The sequence below is a fragment of the Dunckerocampus dactyliophorus genome, chromosome 3, assembly GCF_027744805.1.
Source record: "Dunckerocampus dactyliophorus isolate RoL2022-P2 chromosome 3, RoL_Ddac_1.1, whole genome shotgun sequence".
In the NCBI taxonomy this organism is placed as follows: domain Eukaryota; kingdom Metazoa; phylum Chordata; class Actinopteri; order Syngnathiformes; family Syngnathidae; genus Dunckerocampus; species Dunckerocampus dactyliophorus.
In genome coordinates, this window is record NC_072821.1 from 35,233,959 (window position 1) to 35,254,503 (window position 20,545).

The window sequence follows — 20,545 nt, forward strand, 5'->3', positions numbered from 1 at the left end:
TGTGGCTCAATTGTTAGTTTTTATTGTGGAAGCCTCCAACTAGGAAGTAACTGCTCCATATCCTATTCTCGGGTCCCCTGGCAGGGGTGGGACCGCTTCCCTACATTTATCAGTGGTGTGACTATATAGCTGCTTCTAACTGGTTCCAGCTCGTGTCAGTCTAGAGTGTGTGTGCGTCTTCTAAGTGAAGCAAGCTGCAGCAAGCAGATAAGGTTGTCAAGCAACTTGTCTGTACAAAGTTCAAGCAATAGCGCCTCTACTGTTTCATTCTACAAATGCTTACATACCTGGAGCACTGAACTGGCGCACTGAGGAAGTGCGGCTCTTGTCGTACACACGGCTGAGACTGCCACCCTTTGGCACAGTCCACATTGCAGAGCCGGTCCGGCTATCTCTCTCCTCTGCTGTATCATAGACAACTACGTGAGGAGGACGCTCCGTCAGGTTTTTGCTGTAATGGCTCAAGCCGTACTGGGCAATTTGGATGGCGTAGAAGTAGCCCTGAGGACCCCATTGCGTGGATAGAGGAACACCTGGGAGGGGTGATAGGAGAGAGATGACAAAAGGAGTCTGGGAAATGACGTCTCTGGTGACTTACAAGTCCAAGACAGTGCTGTCTTTTTACAAACTAATGCAACAACAAAGGACAATTATCCCAAGACAGCACAAATGTGGGGTGGCAAATGTGAATTTTTTTTTCCCCATGGGACCCAGATTTCCTGGCTGCACCCCTGCTACTGGATATAATCACATGAAAAATGGATGCATAAAATCACCTTCATTTACACAAAACCATACTCGTTTTGAAGAGAACACCTACAGTATCACTGGTGAAACTTCCAGAGGATGACACGACTTCTTTAAGGAGACTTTGTATGTGAGAGTACATTGGTGTGACTCGCCGAACCTGGTGTCCTCCACTGCTGAGAAAGGCTGGTCATCTCGTTCAATGAATTCAATTATTTTTCAGGTTATTAGCTTAGCCTTCCGACTGTCACACACATACGGGCGAGTGTTAGTCACATGGCAACCTCAAAAACTCACCATACTCGTCAATACGTCAATTGTTTGTACTTCAAATGCTGTATTAAAGCTCTTTAACTGGCTATGCCGTGAAAAATCGTTGGCAGTTAAGTTCCACACGGCAGACATGATTGTTTTTGGATTGAAGGAAAGTGGGAGGACGACGCTGCCAAAGACGTTAGTTAGGTCAAGACACCACACTGCACGAAAGGATCGCTGCGGGCTGCAATAGTGCTGGCCACAGGTGGTCGGCTTTTGACGCTTTTGGCGTTGACAGGCATTTAGCAGCATATGTCGATCACGTGATTTTTCACGGAAATTGGCCAATACTGATCGGTGGGCGATCGATTGGAGCACCCCTAGTCTATAGGTATCAATGTGAGTATGAATGTCTATATGTGCCCCTGCGACTGGCCAAAGCCAGCTGGGATAGGGTCCAGCATGCCCCTGCGACCCTAGTAAGAACAAGCAGAATAGAAAATGAATGAATGTAGTAAGAAGAACTGGAACAAATTAGGATTTGACCAACTGTACCTGTTGATTTGTCCTAATCAAATATCATGACATTACTACTACCTCATCACTACTATCAGGAGAACCAGAGTATAGAGCGGGAGGAGCCACCTGGTGTGGCCCAGCAAGGTGCACTGTATTCAGGCACACGCTCAGAGCAGCTCGTGTGATGGCAGGGAGGTCCGTGGTAAACCTTCTGCACCTTTTCAAACGCCACGGCACAACATGCCCCAGGTGTTGTAGCGATGTTGGCGTTTCAGTTGCCGGAACATTTGGCACAGCTAGCACGCCAAATGTCTCCAAAGCAGTGAATGTTAGCTTACAAGTGAACTCAGGGGAAGTTACGACGTTAACGTCACAGGCAGGGGAAAAAAGAAGCGCTTGAGTTCCTGAAACACACAGTACAGGTAATCTCACCTCATTGGAGCATTTTTAAATGATCGGTTATCGGAGCTATTTTTAATGTTATCGGATTTATTGGCCCGATAATTATCGTGCGCCCCTGATACATTTATTACTTATTTTTAGGGGTGCCGCCCGCTCTATACTCTGGTTCTCCTGATAGTAGTGATGCGGTAGTAGTAATGTCATGATATTTGATTAGGACTAATCAACAGGTACAGTTGGTCAAATCCTAATTTGTTCCAGTCGTCCTTACCTCCAGGTGTGCACAAACTACACTTAAATATGAATTTAAAAAGTAGATATCAGAAAGTTATTGTTTATCGGCATCATGTCAGCCTTGAGAAGCAGAAAGTTATCAGTATCGGTTTGAAAAAAAAGATACAGCGCTTCTCTACTTATTTTGTAGTAGAAAAGTAGATAAAGTGATATTACTCAAGAGAACAATAACAGCCAGCAACAGTAGGTATTTGAACCACGGACAGGGTTAGTCATAGAGCAGAATAAATTGGCAATAAATCTCTTTTCTCTTATAGCTTATGACTTTTTGCAGTCCCATAGGAGTTTCTGACGCTTTGGTTTTGCTAAAATCCACATGCTGTTTTCGTGATGCTGCTTCAAGTGCACGATGATAGGTTGGTCGTATTCAATTTCCCGGGTTGTGTGCCACCACAGGAAACTTGTGGATGACAAGTTTTGCACCCACCTGCTCCGATATTGAAATCGGATATTGTGTACAGTGTGCAGTTTGTGCACCAAATGACAGTGTCTTCAGGCTTAAATATCAAAAAGAAAACATTCTTTTACTAGATCTTTCTTGTGTGAATGTATCCTTACTGTTCATAATGTAAGCCTCGCCCACATCCTTTGTGATAATTAAAAATGATCAGTCAAGTGATATCTCATTTGCCACACTGGCAAGAAAGCTGCAGACTGCAGGAGTTTTGTGCACACTACATTGACTGTTGTGATAGTTCAATTAGCTGCAATATTGTTTCTGTTGACTCTTGCTGTGCAAAAGGCTTGATCATCTGCACCAGTTTAAAAACTGTTCTTAAAACAGCTAAAGATGTTTTCTTCCGTAATCAAAGTGCAGTTTCGGGTAGTATTGCCCGTGGGTGTCCAGAAGCCGGCCGTGTGGCTCATTAATATTGTGCAAATGATATGCTTGTGTATGAGTAGTACAGGCCAACTCTTTTCTGACCTGGAAGCTGTGCAATGTAAAAGCTGTGTAAGACCAACAAATACATAGAGGTAGGTGTGGCACCATTTTCATGGGCAGAAAACTTAGCTTTTAAGATTTGTGTAAAAAAAAATCTGGCTAAGTTAGCATGGTGTAATGTGACTTTGTTGTCCGGTGAAAGAACAAACAACCTCATCAAGGACAGCACACATCCACAACACTCATTATTCACACTCCTACCGTCAGGCAGACGCTACAGGAGTTTGAAGTCCAGGACCACAAGGCTGGCAAACAGCTTTTACCCACAGGCCATCAGGCTTCTCAACGAAGCACTTACACACGCCGCACGCAACACACGCACACACTCATAGCACTTTATTTATTTATTTATTTGTATTAATGTCTCTTCTGTTGTTGCTTAATTTATTGGTATTAATGTTTCTTCTGTTCTTATTCATTTTCCTGTGTTTTCTTTCTTTTTTTGGGAGAATGAACAGAATAAGAATTTCATTGCATAGAACTACCTGTTCTACTGTGCATATGATAATAAAACTCTCTTAAATCTTGAATAAAAAGACATTTGTTTCAGATTTCAGGAGGTAAGCACTCGCAATCCAATAGTGAAATTAAGGGTTTTACATTTGTTGGTAGAATAATATAGTAGAACTGTGCATGTGTATAATACAGTTAATACTGTAGAAGCATACATATGCCTGTTTTGTGGTCTTTTTTTTTTTCTTAACGTCAGTTATCAGTTAATGAGATTTTTTTTTCTACTGGCTGAGCTATTTTTGTCTCCTATGAAAGGAAAGGCTTGCCTCAAGTGGTCCAGATTAGATCAGATTACAGTTGGCCTACACTTTCTCGTCACCTAATGTCTCTGAATGTTTGCGCAAGCATTTGAATGTGTTTAAAAGAAGTGTTTTCCTGAATAACCAGTTGGGGGGGCACGAAAATTATGGGACTGATAAAAGGGAATTATGACGTCATACCGATAAATTCGATAGCACTAAATATAGCTCATATAACCGATCATTTAAAAAAAAAAACGCTCCAATGAGGCCAGATTAGGCGTACTGTGCGGTTCAGCAAATCAAGCACTACTTTCTCCTGCCTGTGATACTGGTTCCGATAACTTGCTGTTTCTCAAGACCCATATGATACTGATAACTGATAATTTTTTGATAGCTACTTTAAAATTTTTGTTTTAACTGTATTTTGTGAACATCTGAAGGTAAGAAGGACTGCAACAAACTAGGATTTGACCAACTCTACCTGTTGATTTGCCCTAATGAAATATCATGACATTACTACTACCACATCACTACTATCAGGAGAACCAGAATATAGAGCGGGAGGAGCCACCTGGCTTGACCCAGCAAGGTGCACCGTATATGGGCACACGCGCCGAGCAGCCGACGTGACACAAAGGAGTTCTCTGGCAAACCTTGTGCACTTTTCAAACAAGGCGGTGCTGGCGTTTCAGGTGGCTGATAAGGTTTTTTGTGTACTCGATGGGTTATGGGTGGAGTTAGGGTAACCCTAACCCTAATCCCTCATTTGGTACAACTAGCATGCAAAATATCTTCCTCTGAAATGTTTGTTCACAAGTGAGCTCAGTGGAAGTTACAACAGGTCGTTAACATCACAGGCAGGAAAAAAAGGAGCACTTGATTTGATCACACACACACAGTATAGGTAATCTGGCCTCAGAGCTTTTTTTTTTTTTTTTTAAATGATCGTTTATCAAAGTTTTAATGTCATTTATCGGTATGATGTCATAATTCCCTTATATGGGCCCAATAATTATCGTCCACCCCTACTTATATATCCGCCGTTCAAGTGGAATGTAAATCTTGGTTGTCTATTTTAAATTCATAGTCATATCTGGAGTTGTTGGAATTTGCCACATGAAATGCTAATGCTATTTGCTTGCGTGTATATGGGATTTTCAATGCAAATTAGCATTGAGCTAGTGTTTTCTTTAAATGCATTTTGTTTATTTTGCATGTCAGAGCAAAATTATTTTGCATCTTTTAGTTCTGTGTTCAGTTTTAACGGGCTTCAAAGTAAAAGGCTATTTGAGTTTAAACATTTATGCAATTTAGGTGAGCGCTTGTCATGAAGGGGTGATGGTGGGTGCCGCAGTCAAAGCGGCTGAGAACCACTGCTATAATGAGTAATTTAACCACCCCATTTGACCTTGCAAGCATTCATCATATGCTTTTCTGAATGACTTGCTCTGCAATGATAGCTCATTGTGTTCAACAAGCAAGACTCTGCTTTCACTGCAAGTCTCTGCTATTTCCCATTCAACTGAATAATACAAATTCAAAGTGTTGCAATGACACACAAGCATCATGCCAAAGTAAATCCTACCTTCCACTCCACTTATGCACTTCACTCGATCCCGGACCTCCACATTGTATCCCTCAAATGACATAAAGACTCCGTTGGGGTGATAGGGCTCCCGTTGGGCGTACACCTTTGAGTAACTGTGCTGGAACTCAAAGCGGTCGTAGCCGTCGTACTGCACCACTTTGCCATACACCTCAAAGTATTTTTCCATCCAGCTGAAGGGCATGTAGATCTCTCCACCCTCACGGCGGCCTTTGACTGTGGACTCATCATTGATCAGACAGTCGATTTCCTCATACTTGCTTCCGCTCACAATCGGTGGAGGTTCTGGAGGTTGCGGAGGGTGTTGTTGACTGCTAGCATCCCCGGCGTTAGGACTGGGTGCCACCAAAGCAGCTCGAGGTACGAAGCGTAGGGAGGTGTTGGTGGAGCAGCGATTCCACAGCAACACCGTGATGAGTGTGAAAAGGGCGCAGATGACAATGAGGGTTTTATAGTTGACACGAGCAGCCAGGCAACGCATGGTTCCCGCTCACCTAAAAGACACACAAAAACACCATTTAGCTATTCTGCAAACACACTTAGTAGGGTTGTGAACGATAAACCGATGCGACTGGATATCCCGTTTGACAAGCGCGCAATCGGCAGCCTCCTGGATCAATAAGAATCAGCAATATATCCTTAGATTAATCCATTTTCAAAGGCGGGGGCATTTGGCTGCCGTTTGTCACGGATTCTTTTCATAATTTTTATGGACAGAATTTCAAGGCGCAGCTAAGGAATCGAGGGGGTCCAGTTTGGGGGCCTTATGATCTCGTCTTTGCTATTTGCAGATGATGTAGTCCTGATGTGACCTTCAGCGTATACTGGGGCGGTTTGCAGCTGAGTGTGAAGCTTCTGGGATGAGACTCAGCACCTCCAAATCTGAGGCCATGGTTCGGAAAAGGGTAGATGGAAGGGTGGATTGCACCCTTCGGTTTGAGAGGGAGGTCTTGGTCCAGGTGGATGAGCTCAAGTATCTTGGGGTCTTGTTCACAAGTGAGGGAAGGTTGGTGCGTGAGGTCGACAGGTGGATCGGCGCAGCGTCTGCAGTAATGCGGTCGCTGTACCGGACCGTCGTGGTGAAGAGAGAGCTGAGTCGGAAGGCAAAGCTCTCAATCTACGTTCCCACCCTCACCTATGGTCATGAGCTTTGGGTTGTGACCGAAAGAACAAGATCACGGATACAAGTGACCGAAATGAGTTTCCTCCGTAGGGTGGCTGGACTCACCCCAAGCGGTAGGGTGAGGAGCTCAGTCATCCGAGAGGGGCTCAGAGAAGAGCCGCTGCTCCTTCACATAGAGAGGAGACAGTTGAGGTGGCTCGGGCATCTAGTCCGCATGCCTCCCGGACGCCTCCCTAGTGAGGTGTTACGGGCATGCCCAGCTGGGAGGAGGTCCCGGGGCAGACCAAGGACTTGCTGGAGGGATTATATCTCAAAGCTGGTCTGGGAACACCTTGGTGTCCCCCCGGTGGAACTGGAAGAGGTGGCCGGGGACCTGGAAGTCTGGGTGAGCTTCTTACCGAGACTACTGCCCCCGGATAAGTGGAAGAAAATGGAATAGAACAAAAAGATCTCACCAGGATTCTCACTGATGAATTATTGAGAAGGTGAAAATGATGTTGCATGAACAACTAAAATACGTCACTGCAACAAGACTGCAAACATTTTTCTGATGCACTGCAGAGACTTGTCATCAGCCCTGTTCATATATTTTTCACGGTATTTGTACGTGCTGTTGCCTTCTGTAAACCTTGTGACGCAACAACGCTCCTCGTCGTGAGAAAGCAAGCTACTTTAAAGGCCTGTCACACGTGCCTCTGGGGCTATATTTAGCTTTGCACACTTACTGCAACTACATTTGTCCATCCTGTCAGCTAGATTTGAATGTGCAAAAGCTTAAGGATAGCCATTTCAACAAGCATTAACCATATGATGGCTGCCTGGATGCACTGTTGCAAGCACCATCAATCAATGTCAGCAGTCCAGTCGTCTCTCAACTAAAACCCTCCGTGTGACACTCGGCAGTCTTACCTATGGGTTCAAGGGAAACTAAAGACTCGAAGCAACTATAAACAAATCAACATGTAATTGCATCGCTTAAAACCTGGTTTGAGGACGGCCGATATGTAGTAAGCGGCTTTAAAACGCCTGCGTGTTTTATCTCCAGTTGGAGGATTAAGCAGTTCGTTACCCAACTCAGAGATTAAGCATACTCATTATCAAAGGGAGAGGGAAAAAAAGACAACAGAATTATGAGTCATTTTAAAGACCTTTCATCACATTTATTAAAAGGATGGCTAAGCACTGGCAATATGCCATGAGAATAATGTTGAATGGGATTATTCTACTAAATAAGGGAATGCAAATCATAAATCATTGTACGGTGTTAGGCCTGTCACGATAATCAATAACTCAATGAACCGCACGACAAATAAAAACAAACTGGATAATTTTCCCAGTCTTGATATATTGACATGTGCATGCATGTTTGATTTGCTTCTGTCTCTCTCTCTGTCTGTCTCTCTGTCTGTCTCTCTGTCTGTCTCCACCCCAAACAGTAGTGATGTGCCGATCGACACTGAAATATCAATACTTCCGATACCAGCTCTTCATGCTCTGAAGTCAATTCTCAAATCAATGTATGTATTGAGAAACTTTATCCAACTATACATTTCTAATGTTCCCCAGTTAAACCAGTATGAAACGAATTATGTAATGTTTCCCCCTCTGAAATACATGGACGGTACGCCAAAGAATGACTTCACATATAAGGAGGCAATACGGGGAGATGGCAGTGTGACAACTTAATGATATCAATCTTATTATATTAAGACTTTTCTTTTTACAAGCAGCCTAGCAGCATTTAACTCTGGTAATTATTTTTCACTGTAGCTATTTTGCAACCTTAAATCAACTGTCAGACTTTGAAAGTGATGCAGAATACATCAGTGTCCTGGCAGCACATGCAACCAACCTGCTGACGCAAATTAGCAAAGAGTGACATGGAGACTTTTCTCTGCAATTCAATTTATCAATGCTCGATTTCAAGCTCCTTGACGATCTACTACATTTGACACACTGAAGATGACATAGCGATCCATAGCGACAAAATACCCCACTTGCATGCTATGGAAGAGTAAAATGTGCAGCAGAGGTGAGGAATTGGCAGTAAAGATGGTCATAGATACACAAAAAAAAAGAAATCAAGTGGGGGGGGGGGGGGGGGGCACTTAGCTAATCTACTGTAATATAACTCACTTTTTTTCCATCGCGATGGCCTTGCAACTTATAATCAGTGGGACCTATATCAAAATATGTACCTACAGTACAGTGTATAGTAGGGGCGCATGATAATCATCGGTCCGATATGAGGGAATTATGACATCATTCCGAGAAATTCGATAACATTAAAAATGGCTCAGATAATCAATTTTAAAAACAAAAACAAAACTCCAATGAGGTCAGATTACCCGTACTGTCTGGGTGAGCAAATCAAGCGCTCCTTTTTTCTCGCGCCCGTGACGTTAACGGCCTGTCGTAACGGCCCCTGAGCTCAACCGTAAACAAACCAAGGAAGACATTTCCGGTGGTAGTACCAAATGCTCCGCGATCAGGAAGAAAAAGACCCATCAAGCACATCAATAACCTTATCAGCCATCTGAAACCCTAGCGCCGGGGCGTTTGAAAAGTGCAAAAGGTTTGATGGAGACCTCCGTGGCGTCACACCGGCTGCTTGGAGCGTGTGCCCAGTGCACCTTGCTGGGCCACAGCAGATGGCTCCATCCGCTCTATACTCTGGTTCTCCTGATAGTAGTGATGTGGTAGTAGTAATGTCATGATATTTGATTAGGACTAATCAACAGGTACAGTTGGTCAAATCCTAATTTGTTCCCATCCTCCTTACCTCCAGGTGTGCACAAACTAAATTTAAATCAAAATAAAAGCTATATCAGTCTTGAGAAGCAGAAACGTACTGTATGTTTTACTGTAATTTACATTTCCTGTACATTGCCTTTACATTTTGTCCCACTCAGTCCACCTTTCTTCACGAAGCAGCTGCCATCATGCATATGAACTATCAGCTAAAACTTTAAGGCTCACTCTTTTGAATACATTGTAAACTAGTAGCTTGAAAAAGAACGATAGATATTAGCTAGGGGTATCACGAGACGAGACGATACACAAGGTTTGTTCTACGGGAACGAGACGAGAGGCGATTCTAACATTACTTTAAAGAAAATGACAAAGAATTTTTTTTTTTTTTTTAATATGACAATATACTGTATTGCAATCGATTAATTTGATTTCTACGTTACCGTGCATTGTCTGCATTGTCTGTGTGTATGCTAGCAGCCCCGCCTACCCCAACTGAGACACAGAGACTGTATGACTCACCAATTTTCATTTATGGTGTGATTAATTCATGTATTTATTATCGTCCCAGGCCTAGTGCCCACAGGATGTTTTTTTTCTGAACGAGAAATCTTGTCACGTTTTAATCTGTGAGATCTTGTATCTTGCGAGATCTTCCCCTAATGGGAATACAAAATAATGTAGTCTTCCTGGCGCCAATTCCAGCAAATTCCCAAAGAAGTTTACAATTACACTTGGCCCTAGGCACAACTGGATCATTACGTATGATGAAGATGATGAAGGACTCTGAAACTATGCTTGCGTGACATATCTGACTAAACGACGACGACATCTACCTAGTAGTTGTGTCACAGGATCTCACGAGATTGAAACGTGACAAGATTTCTACAGAAAAAACCTGTCTCATGGGCACTAGGCCTAGGATGACAACTAATGAATGAATTCATTACACAATAAATGAAAACGAACTTGATAATTTTGCCGGTCTGAATACTTTGCCATGTGCATGCGTGCCTCCAAACAGGCAGGAAGAAAGTCGACTCTGTGCATTGGTTTCAGCACCTTGGAGCATTTCTTCCATAGAGCAACTGCATGAACGGAGTGAGCCCTTTTGTTGTTGTCGAATTCTTCTAATAGACACAGTCTCCTGTATCGTCTCACCTCATGAACTGAGTGTCTTGTGCCCCCCCCCCATACCTAGCCTTTGAGCCTCTCACAAGCAGCGTTGAACCTGTTAGCAGCACCTCGGTGAAATTTGGGGAAACGGAGCCTGTACTCCAGCTGCCTTTCACACAAACACAAGGCTTGCATCTTCACAACCTTGTTAGTTCACTGAAAAGGCCAGCGACTAGTTGGGAATATTAATCAGCTCATGCTGTCGGCATTCAGAAAGGATTTTGGCAGAGAGAAGGAAGCTTGAAAAAAAGTCTTTGATGGTACAGTATATATTACTCAGGCTTGGCCAGATATGAAAGAATGAAAATATGAAGACAAGGAAACAAAGAGCTTCTGATGGAAGAGGGTACAAGAGGTGATTCTTTTCTTGCAAAAGTCTGTTCAGGCAAATATCATTTCTCAGACAAAATTGCTCTGAAAATGTCAAGACTTCACAGCGAGGGGGTCGAGAAAGCAAGTTGCCGGATTTTTTTTTTTTTTTAAGGCAAGTATGCAGAAAATTGATCCGAATATTCGCACTCACCTGTATTTACCCACTTAGATACACAAGTCAAAACATAAGCTATTGCAATTTAAACAACTACAGCTTTGGAGTTTATGGGTGTAAGAAGGTCTCGCAAGTAGAGATGAGTCTGTAACGGATTATACTCGTTATAAACTTTTCACGCTCTGTGATTGGCCAGCCACACACAGCGACCGCCCCTCCCGAGACCGACTGCGCAGGCCGGAGCTGCAATTGGCAAGTTGCGAGTGCACTACTTGTACTACTTGCTTACGTTTCAGCTGCCGTGATTCCCAAAGAATAACATTTCATTGTGCAACAAACGCATTTTGCTGCATCCAAAACATGTACTTTCACCAAACTCCCACAAAATGTTACACCCCATTAAACGTAAACAGCAGATTCCACACAGAAGTATATGTATGTATATGCAAATGACCTGACGTCTGCATTAACACACAATGTCAACTTCTGATTAATTCTCGGTTATTTCTCTATTTTAATAACGAAAGTGACACGGATTCTAAATCAGAAATATTCTGATTGATTGTGATGTTTATTTAAGTGCAGTATTTGCTTAAAGAGAGTCCATTTTATTGTCATTGTTTTTTTTTGTCTGCTTAATTTATTTTATTTAAAAGCTCTTGACATTCAAATTAAAATGTTAAATATTCTTGATAAATTAAAGTTTACTGCTTTTGACACGGTGGACTCGCATTATTATTCCATATATTACCATTACATTCATGAAAAAAATGGTGTCAAAATAATGTTGCCAATAATATCGTTTATCGGCAATAATCTGTAGGCCAATTACCGTCCAGCAACATTTGTTATGGTGACAGGCCTAAACATACCATGAATACAACCCCAACTTCCTCCCACACTCAAAGACATGGAAGGTTAAACGTACACTCTAAATTGCTGATACGACTAAATGTGTGTGTGTATGACTTTTGTTTGTCTGCAGCGCTAGCTATTTGCATCGGTCGCAGTAAAGCACTTTAGCATTACAGCATCGTCTGCTTCTGTACCCTGCAAATCCAATAAAAACTTAACAGGTCTCCACGGCCAAGGTCACACATCCCTTCACTAAATGAGGAAAAATTCATTTGCAATCCCAATCAAGTGTGAATGTCAGGGAGGAACAAAAAGGGGCTTCACGGACGCCTCATTTTTTTTTGCCAGCAAGATGTGAGAGCTTCAAAGCTGGTAATCTCTGCACCCTAGGTGATGGTGTGTTGTCCAGATAGAGTGGCTATTAATACGTTTAATGAAAATATATTATCCACACCAGATCGCAAGATGAATCAAAAAAACAAACCCAAAAAGCATGATTTTAAATTGAGAATGTCCTCATGGTAGCATTTATGAACATCAGCAGTCTCTGACAGCATGAGACCTTTAAACTAAATGGGATGTATATTTTGTGGGCGGCAGCAGCCCAGTTGATGAACCCTTTGCTGGCAGGAACTTAAGGTTACAGTCTCATCACCCACAACTAGGTCTGTCACAATAAAACATTTTGCTGGACGATAATTGTCCTGCAAATGATTGCCAATAAACAATGTTATTTTCAACATTATCTTCAGACCATTATTACCTCCGCCAAGCGCACCGCAAAGCTCAAGCGCAGCGCGGAGGTTATCTTTTTGCCGGCGTTAATGTTCGTGTTCAAATTAAGCTGAAAAGTTCTGAATTAATTTGGATGAAATTTTCAGGAATTGTCGGAAATGGGATATTGAAGAACTGATTAAATTTTGGGGGTGATCCGGATCACCATCTGAATCAAGGAATTTCTTTAAAGGATTCTTTAACATTGCAAGATAGATCCATTTTCCTCATTTGTGCATATAACGCCACAAAAAAAGGCAGAGCTTGGGACATTTAGCCTTCCCGGTATATTGCGCTATCACGCTAGGAGTTAGCATGCTAACATTAGCATGTTGGCATTGCTAGCATGTTAACAGTAGCATAATTAGCCGTTTTCATGGGTAGACACTTTGCCTTTTATTTAACCTACAAATGTGTCAGATCATTTTGCCTGACCCTGTATAAACACTTAGCACTATCACTGTAGGTGTTAGCATGCTAACTTTAGCATGTTAGCATTGTTAGGATGGTAACATTAGCATTGTAGCATTTTTAGCCATTTTCATAGGTAGACATTATTATGCTAGGTGCTAGCATGTTAACATGAGCAAGTCAGCATTGCTAGCATGCTAACATGAGCATACTACAATTTTTTGCGATTTTCATAAATGTGAACATAAGCAGACACTTGGCGCTATCATGCTAGGCGTTAGCATAGTAGCATTAGCATGTTAGCATGCAAAATGTAAATTTTAAAAAGTAGATATTAAAAAGTTATCGTTTTTTCTGCACCATTTTGGTCTTGAGAAGCAGAAAGTTATTGGTATCGGTTTGATAAAAACATAGCGAAATAAACATTGGCTGCATGCGGGGTACAAGCACTGAAATGCCATGACTATCATCATGGTTCTGCGTGGCAAAACCCGGTTACAAATACACGTACTGTTAAACCCCTCGTAATTACACATCTTTCCAATAGCCAGTCCTGATTTCCATATTTTCTTCCATATGTGAGCAAATGGAGGAGATGGATAGAGTAAAATGCTTTGGGAGAGACGGAGCTTCACAATACACACACAAAAGCAGCGTGTGTGTTGCTTTTGAGGCAGTCCAAGGCTGCCTGCACTGTGCGGGTCAAAGGACAAGGTTTTACAACATTAGTCTCTCACAGGGAGCCTTGACGCATCCAACACTCTGCCAAAAACTAACACAGACAAATAAACGGTCCACTGAGTCGGAAGAGACATGAAACAACATGCTATTTTTCACTGTATTCAAGTGTGACTATCAAACTACTTTTTTTTTCCCCAGATTGAACTGTATGTAGTTTGTGCACACCTGGAGGTAAGAAGGACTGGAACAAATTAGGATTTGACCAACTGTACCTGTTGATTAGTCCTAATGAAATATCATGACATTACTACTACCACATCACTACTATCAGGAGAACCAGGGTATAGACCGGGAGGAGCCACCTGCTGTGGCACAGAAAGGTGCACTGTATTCGGGCACACACTCCGAGCGGCCGGTGTGATACCATGGAGGTCTCTGGCAAACCTTCTGCGCGTTTCAAATGCAGCGGCGCTGGCGTTTCAGGTGACTGAGGTTTTTTGTGTGTGTCCCCCCCCCACCCTCTCATCACGGAGCATGTGGTAAAACTAGCACGTGGAATGTCTCTGAAACAGTGAATGTTTCCTTACAAGTGAGATAAGAGGAAGTTACAACAAGCCGTTAACGTCACAGGCAGGAGGAAAAAGGAGCGCTTGATTTGCTCACCCGCACATTACGGGTAATTATGGTCTAACAATTATTTTTTCCCGCTATCAAAGAATATGCATACTAAGCAAATTGTATGCATTCTTGGCCTAAATTAAGTATTCTAAAGCATAAAAATGACGAAATGAACTAAAATACAAATATAGTTTAAGAGATTAAAAGGACATTAATGTTAACTGTTGTCTACAATGGCCACCAGGTGTCACTAGTAACACGCACCAGACTTATCACTGTCAATAGAGATGGGCCAGTTACCGGTTTGTAGGTATACCACGGTATGAAAAAGTCACGCTTTCAAAACCACAAAAATTGTGCGTCATACCTTTTCTACCAGAGATGCACGATATCTTTTTTTTTTTCAAACCGATACTGATAACTTTCTGCTTCTCAAGACCAATATGGTACCAATAACATGCTCCGAGTAGTCAGTGTGTCGCTACGGTGGTCAGGAGAACCAGAGTATAGAGCAGGAGGAGCCACCTGGCGTGGCCCAGCAAGGTTCACTGTATTCGGGCACGCGCTCCGAGCAGCCGGTGTGACACCACGGAGGTCTCTGGCAAACCTTTTTCACTTTTCCGGTGGCTGACAAGGTCTTTTGTGTGCTCAATTTCTCCTCCCCCTCTGTACTCCTGCTCTCATGACCTCTTTAGCGGCACACCGGCTGATTGATTGGAATGATTGGTTATTGGTACTATATCAATCTGGAGAAGCAGAAAGTTATTTGTATCGGTATCAAATACGCAGGGACAATCGTGCAAATTCACACGTATTAGTATCGACTACTGAAGTTCTGGTATGGTGACAACCCTAGTCCAGGCTGTAGTTAGCTGGGATCGGCTCCAGCTCCCCGGGATTGTGAACATAATAAGCGATAGGTAATGGTTTGTCACTTCATAATGCACAGAGACAAGCAGAATGTCACACTCCACCCACAAGTACAAGCTCAGCTTGTGAAAAACACCATATATTATGATATATTGTTATTGCTGTGCAAGAATACATAGAACAAGCATGGGCATAAACGGATGAAGGCATGTGATGAGTAAATGTTAAGACTTGTTCTGATGTAAGACTTGTCCTTAAGGAAGTGTTTGTCAAATAGTAGGGCGAGGGGGGTAGGGGTGGGGTGGGGCTCCACATAAAATTTTCTGGCAGGTGTGTTAGTGTCTTTATTCATGCCTGAATGATGCTGGCGCCAGCAACTCATACAGTGGTTTGTACAGATAAATAAATAAATTACAAATCAGGTTCTCAATAGTATTTGAAATCTGTGGTATTTATACCCTAAATTCCGCACTATAAGCCACACCAACCAAATGTCAAGATTTTTTTTGGACCTGCATAGGCCTCACTTGGAAGATTTGTAATTCTACACGTGACCAAATGTACTTAAAATTTGTCAGATCAAAACACCATCGCTTAATAAGACTCCAAAATGTGGTATTAGCGTCACACTTCCTGAATCAGCACTCTAAGCATCATGGGAACTGTAGTTCTATTAGCTACTATTACTTACTTACTCTACTACTTCTATTAAATCTGCAGCATCATTAAAGTGTGTGTAAAAAGTAGCGACTAATAATCCATGATTTATGGTAAACAAAATGTGTCAAAGCATAAGTAAATAATGAACAATAACTGAACAATAATTGCACAATTATCGAGCCAATAGGGATTTATGATGTCACACCGATAAAGCCGATATGGTACCGATAACTTTTTTATACCCACGTTTTAAATTTAGATTTAACTGTAGTTTGTGCACACCTGGAGGCACGAAGGACTGGAACAAATTAGGATTTGACCAACTGTACCTGTTGATTAGTCCTAATGAAATATCATGACATTACTACTACCACATCACTACTATCAGGAGAACCAGAGTATAGAGTGGGAGCAAGGTGCACAGTATTCAGGCACACGTTCTTTTCAAAAACGGCATAGCGCTGGCGTTTCAGGTGGCTGATGAGCTTTTTTGTGTACTCAATATTTTACTAGCACACAAATGTTTACAAGTCAGCTCAGGGGAAGTTACGACAGGCCGTGAACGTCACAGGCAGGAGGAAAAAAGGAGCGCTTGATGGGTAATGTCTGTATGGGTAATGTCACCTTTTCGGAGTGTTTTTTTTTTAATGATCCGTTATCTGAGCTATTTTTAATGTTATTAGATTTATCTGTATGACGTCATGATTCCCTCATATCTGCCCGGTAATTATCGTGCACCCCTAGTTTACATTATTTGGGTGATGTCTGGCATCCTTGTGTGACCCGGGGGCCACCTATTGAGGACTAAAAAGTTCCTGACAGTATGTAAGTGAATAAATAAGTGGATGTCAGGAATCTTTAGACACTAGTGCTGTTTGTACAATTACAATGATTATTTGCTCATGATAATATCGTGCATTTTGGGTAAACAATGTGAAAATTATGGGGATAACTTCAGATGGCTTGCATGCATCACCAAGGGAAATAAACTAACGCTCAGTTCACCTAAGGAGTCTAAACTACAAAGTCCTCCCACCGAGGTAACAACAACAAGAAGTGATTACACGATTATAATGGAATCATGCAAGTGAACCAGAGTGTATCACCATGCAGACGTGTCGTTAGCATTCAAGCTAACGGGGCTATGCATCCCAGGGACATTGGAAGGGAGCTTTGAAGTTCCGACATTCTTCTTCTACTGTAGTTCCACTTCCACTAGCCGACACCGACAGTCATGTTCCACATAAATAACGGCAAAGCGGTAAAGCAAGAAAAGATGATTTTTCTGGAGAAGACAACTGGCTATATTTCATTATGATTCTGATTTCTTTTTTTTTTTGGGGGGGGGGGGGGGGGGGTCGTTAAATGCAAGTGTGACCCAGCTAGAAGAAGCCAGAAAAAACCAACACGTACGATATAGACCTTACCTGCAGCATTTAAAGGTGATAAACGACGCAAAGCTTAATCTTGTTCGGCCACGCTGGTAGTCGTTGTGTTCGTCTGGAGGTTAGCTTAAAAGATCCACACTTCACCCCAGGCGGAACCAAGCACTGAAAGGACGGGTTGATCACACCGCCTCTCCAACACAACAGCGTCTGACCACGGCAGCTGCCAGTGAAGGACTGCCTGTGAGCTGCAAGGATTTTCAAATATCGCGAGACAAAAGGAGAACTCCGTCGACCAATCAAAATGCTACATTTCTTTGTCAACACTCCATGAACACGTGAACAATATACGGACGTTGTAATAATAGATAGTGAGGTGAAACTTGATTCATTTTACTGACTCGAGTTTTAATGAGTCACTCTTTAAAGTAAACGAAACTTTTTAAAGTGACGCCATAGTACGTTTACTGACTTACTATAAGGGAGAAAGGAGGCAACGATGACCCGCCCTAATCTGCCACAGATCGGCTGTGAAGTAGGCGTTTCAAGTGGCATTGTTCTCGGGTTCGACTGCTCGGCGTTTGCGAGCCAGCAGCTCAGACAGGATCAGGAAGTCGACAGGAGAGTTGTTTCCAGTGGGTTAGTTGACTTTTTTGCTTTTTTACACCGCTTGAACACTTTAGTATAATACTAATATATCTTACACAAAAAGTAAAATATGGGTTTTTATTAGATATGCGAGACATTTTTTTTACAAACCGATATAACTTTCTCAAGGCCAATAAGGTACCGATAACCAATAACTTTTTTATATCTACTTTTTTAAAATTTAGATGTAACTAGTTTGTGCACACCTGGAGGTAAGAAGGATAGGAAAAAATGAGGATTTGACCAACTGTACCTGCTGATTTGTCCTAATCAAATATCATGACATTACTACTACCACATCACTACGATCAGGAGAACCAGAGTATAGCGCAAGAGGAGGCAAGGTGCACTGTATTCGGGCACACGCTCCGAGCAGCTGGTGTGACGCCACGGAGGTATCTGGCAAATGTTTTGCACACTTTGCGAAATGTCTCGGATAGTGATTGTTTGTTTACAAGTGAGCCCAGGGGAAATTACGACAGGCCATTAACTTCGCAGGTAGGAGAAAAAAGGAGCGCTTGATTTGCTCACATTACGGGTAATCTTGCCTCATTGGAGCATTTCTTAAATAATCCATTATCTGAGCTATTTTAAATTTTGGATTTATTAGTATGATGTCATAATTCTGTCATATAATTATAAATAATAACAATTATTGTGCATCCTTAGTAAAAATGTCTATTTCTAGGAATGTGTTGAATTGCTGTTTTTCCCAGGCTGATTAAACACATCCACATAAGTAATAATAATGGATTAGATTTGATACAGCGCTTTTCAAGGCACCCAAAGCACTTCACAATGAAGTGAACCCATTACTCATTCACTGCTCAGTCACACACTAGTTGTGGTAATCTATATCTGAGGACACAGCTGTCGGAAACATGGGTGCCAATTCACGCCTAACGGCCTCTCCGACCACCACCAAACGTTCATTCACGTTCAAACACCAGTGTGGGCGGCACAGGAGGCAAGGTGGGTGAAGTGACTCGGTGGAGGGAGCGAGGATCGACCCGCCCCAAGAGTTATAGAGAAGCACGGAATCTTAGAAAAGCTCCTGCAACGGCCGTCCCACTCTTAATTCCTGTCAGAAATCGTTCTTGAGTGGCCGCAGTGGAGGAAAGGAATTAGCAGATTTCAATATACCAAATGCTGCACACAAACTACAATTTGGAAAAGGATGTTAGTAGAGTCAATGGAGGACGAAGGCTTCAAAGTATACGAGCATATAAACATATTCCACTGCAGTGGGGATGTCACTATCCTGCCTTTGCATCTTTACAGCAAGCACAAACTCCAAACTGACTGACGGGTAGAGATAAGGCTCTAGCGTTCATTTCATCTTTGCCTAATTTGTATTCTAAGTCCGTCTTTCATTTGGACTTTTGGAAGGAGAGGAGGCCATCTCTTTAATGTGCCACTCTTCCTATCTGACATCAAATTCAGCCACAAGGGAGCAAAATAAATTGACTGACTGCTGTGTGGATGGCGATATTAAGTGTGTGTGTGTGTGTGTGTGTGTGTGTGTGTGTGTGTGTGTGTGTGTGTGGATGGAGACATTCGTATGAGACTCTTCTATCACTATGACATCTTCCTGAGCAATGGCTTGGCCAAGGTGTGGGATGTCACTTGCTGATTTGTGTGCACACACAGGATGTGCTCACCATCTTATCACCTTCACTTTGCCCTCGCACCTTCACAGGCTGGCAGAGTATTTGCACAGGTGTATTTGCACAGACAAGCCACAAAAGCCGCAATTCGTACTTCTCTCTTCCAATGCTTATTTTTAGGGGTGCACAATATGAGGGAATTATGATGTCATACAGATAAATCCGACAACATTAAAAATAGCTCCGATCATTAAAAAAAAAAAAAATCCAATGAGGCGAGATTACCCGCACTGTGCGGTTGAGCACATCAAACGCCCCTTTTTTCTCCTGCCTGCGCCATTACGGGCCTGTCGTAATAACTTCCATAGAGCTCACTTGTAAACAAACATTCACTTCTTTCTGATTTCTTTCCAATTCGATACTGAGTCAAATTCAGGCTGGTGTCAGCGATACCGATGCTTTGAAATTCCCCTAATGTGTCTGGTACATTTTTAAACGTAGTGTTTTTCATATCATAGGATAAAGAATACAAGACATTTAATACATAAAATAACAATTAATTAATACAATAAATAAAAAATAAATGATTAATTTCAATCAATTAAATTATTAATTTAAAGGAATTCATATTTAAATAATTAATTCAAGTAATTTTGTATTTATTTTAAACCCTGGAGTTTATTGAGGCAGCGGCTGTGCTTTACAGCATAGCCAAGCTAAAAACAGGACAAAATCTCATAAAATATGTGAAAATGGTCATTTAAACAATGATAAAAGAAAATAAGTCCAATATTAAAACCATTAAAACAAATTATTCATTATTAACTACTTTAAGGACGAAAACTTTATTCACAATTCACGCATGGTTCCGTTTACGATCAGTCATTGTTTCAACAGACAAAGCGTTTCAGAAAAAACATGACCTCAAATGACTGAAGTGTCGAAAGTATCGATATTTTCATTTGAGAATCGATTTCA

General features: G+C 42.0%; 1 protein-coding gene across 1 annotated transcript in view; it reads right to left on the bottom strand.

The window, feature by feature from the left end:
• The window catches only part of glceb (glucuronic acid epimerase b), a 33,011-nt gene extending 15,477 nt beyond the window's left edge, over positions 1-17,534 (bottom strand). Inside the window, exons 1-3 of the mRNA XM_054771258.1 lie at positions 17,355-17,534; positions 5,501-6,015; positions 288-533 (exon numbers count right to left, since the gene is read on the bottom strand). Of these exons, the coding sequence (XP_054627233.1) occupies positions 288-533; positions 5,501-6,002 (748 nt within the window). The 5' untranslated portion in view covers positions 6,003-6,015; positions 17,355-17,534. The remainder of the gene's footprint in view (positions 1-287; positions 534-5,500; positions 6,016-17,354) is intronic.
• Between the last annotated feature and the right edge of the window lie 3,011 nt (positions 17,535-20,545).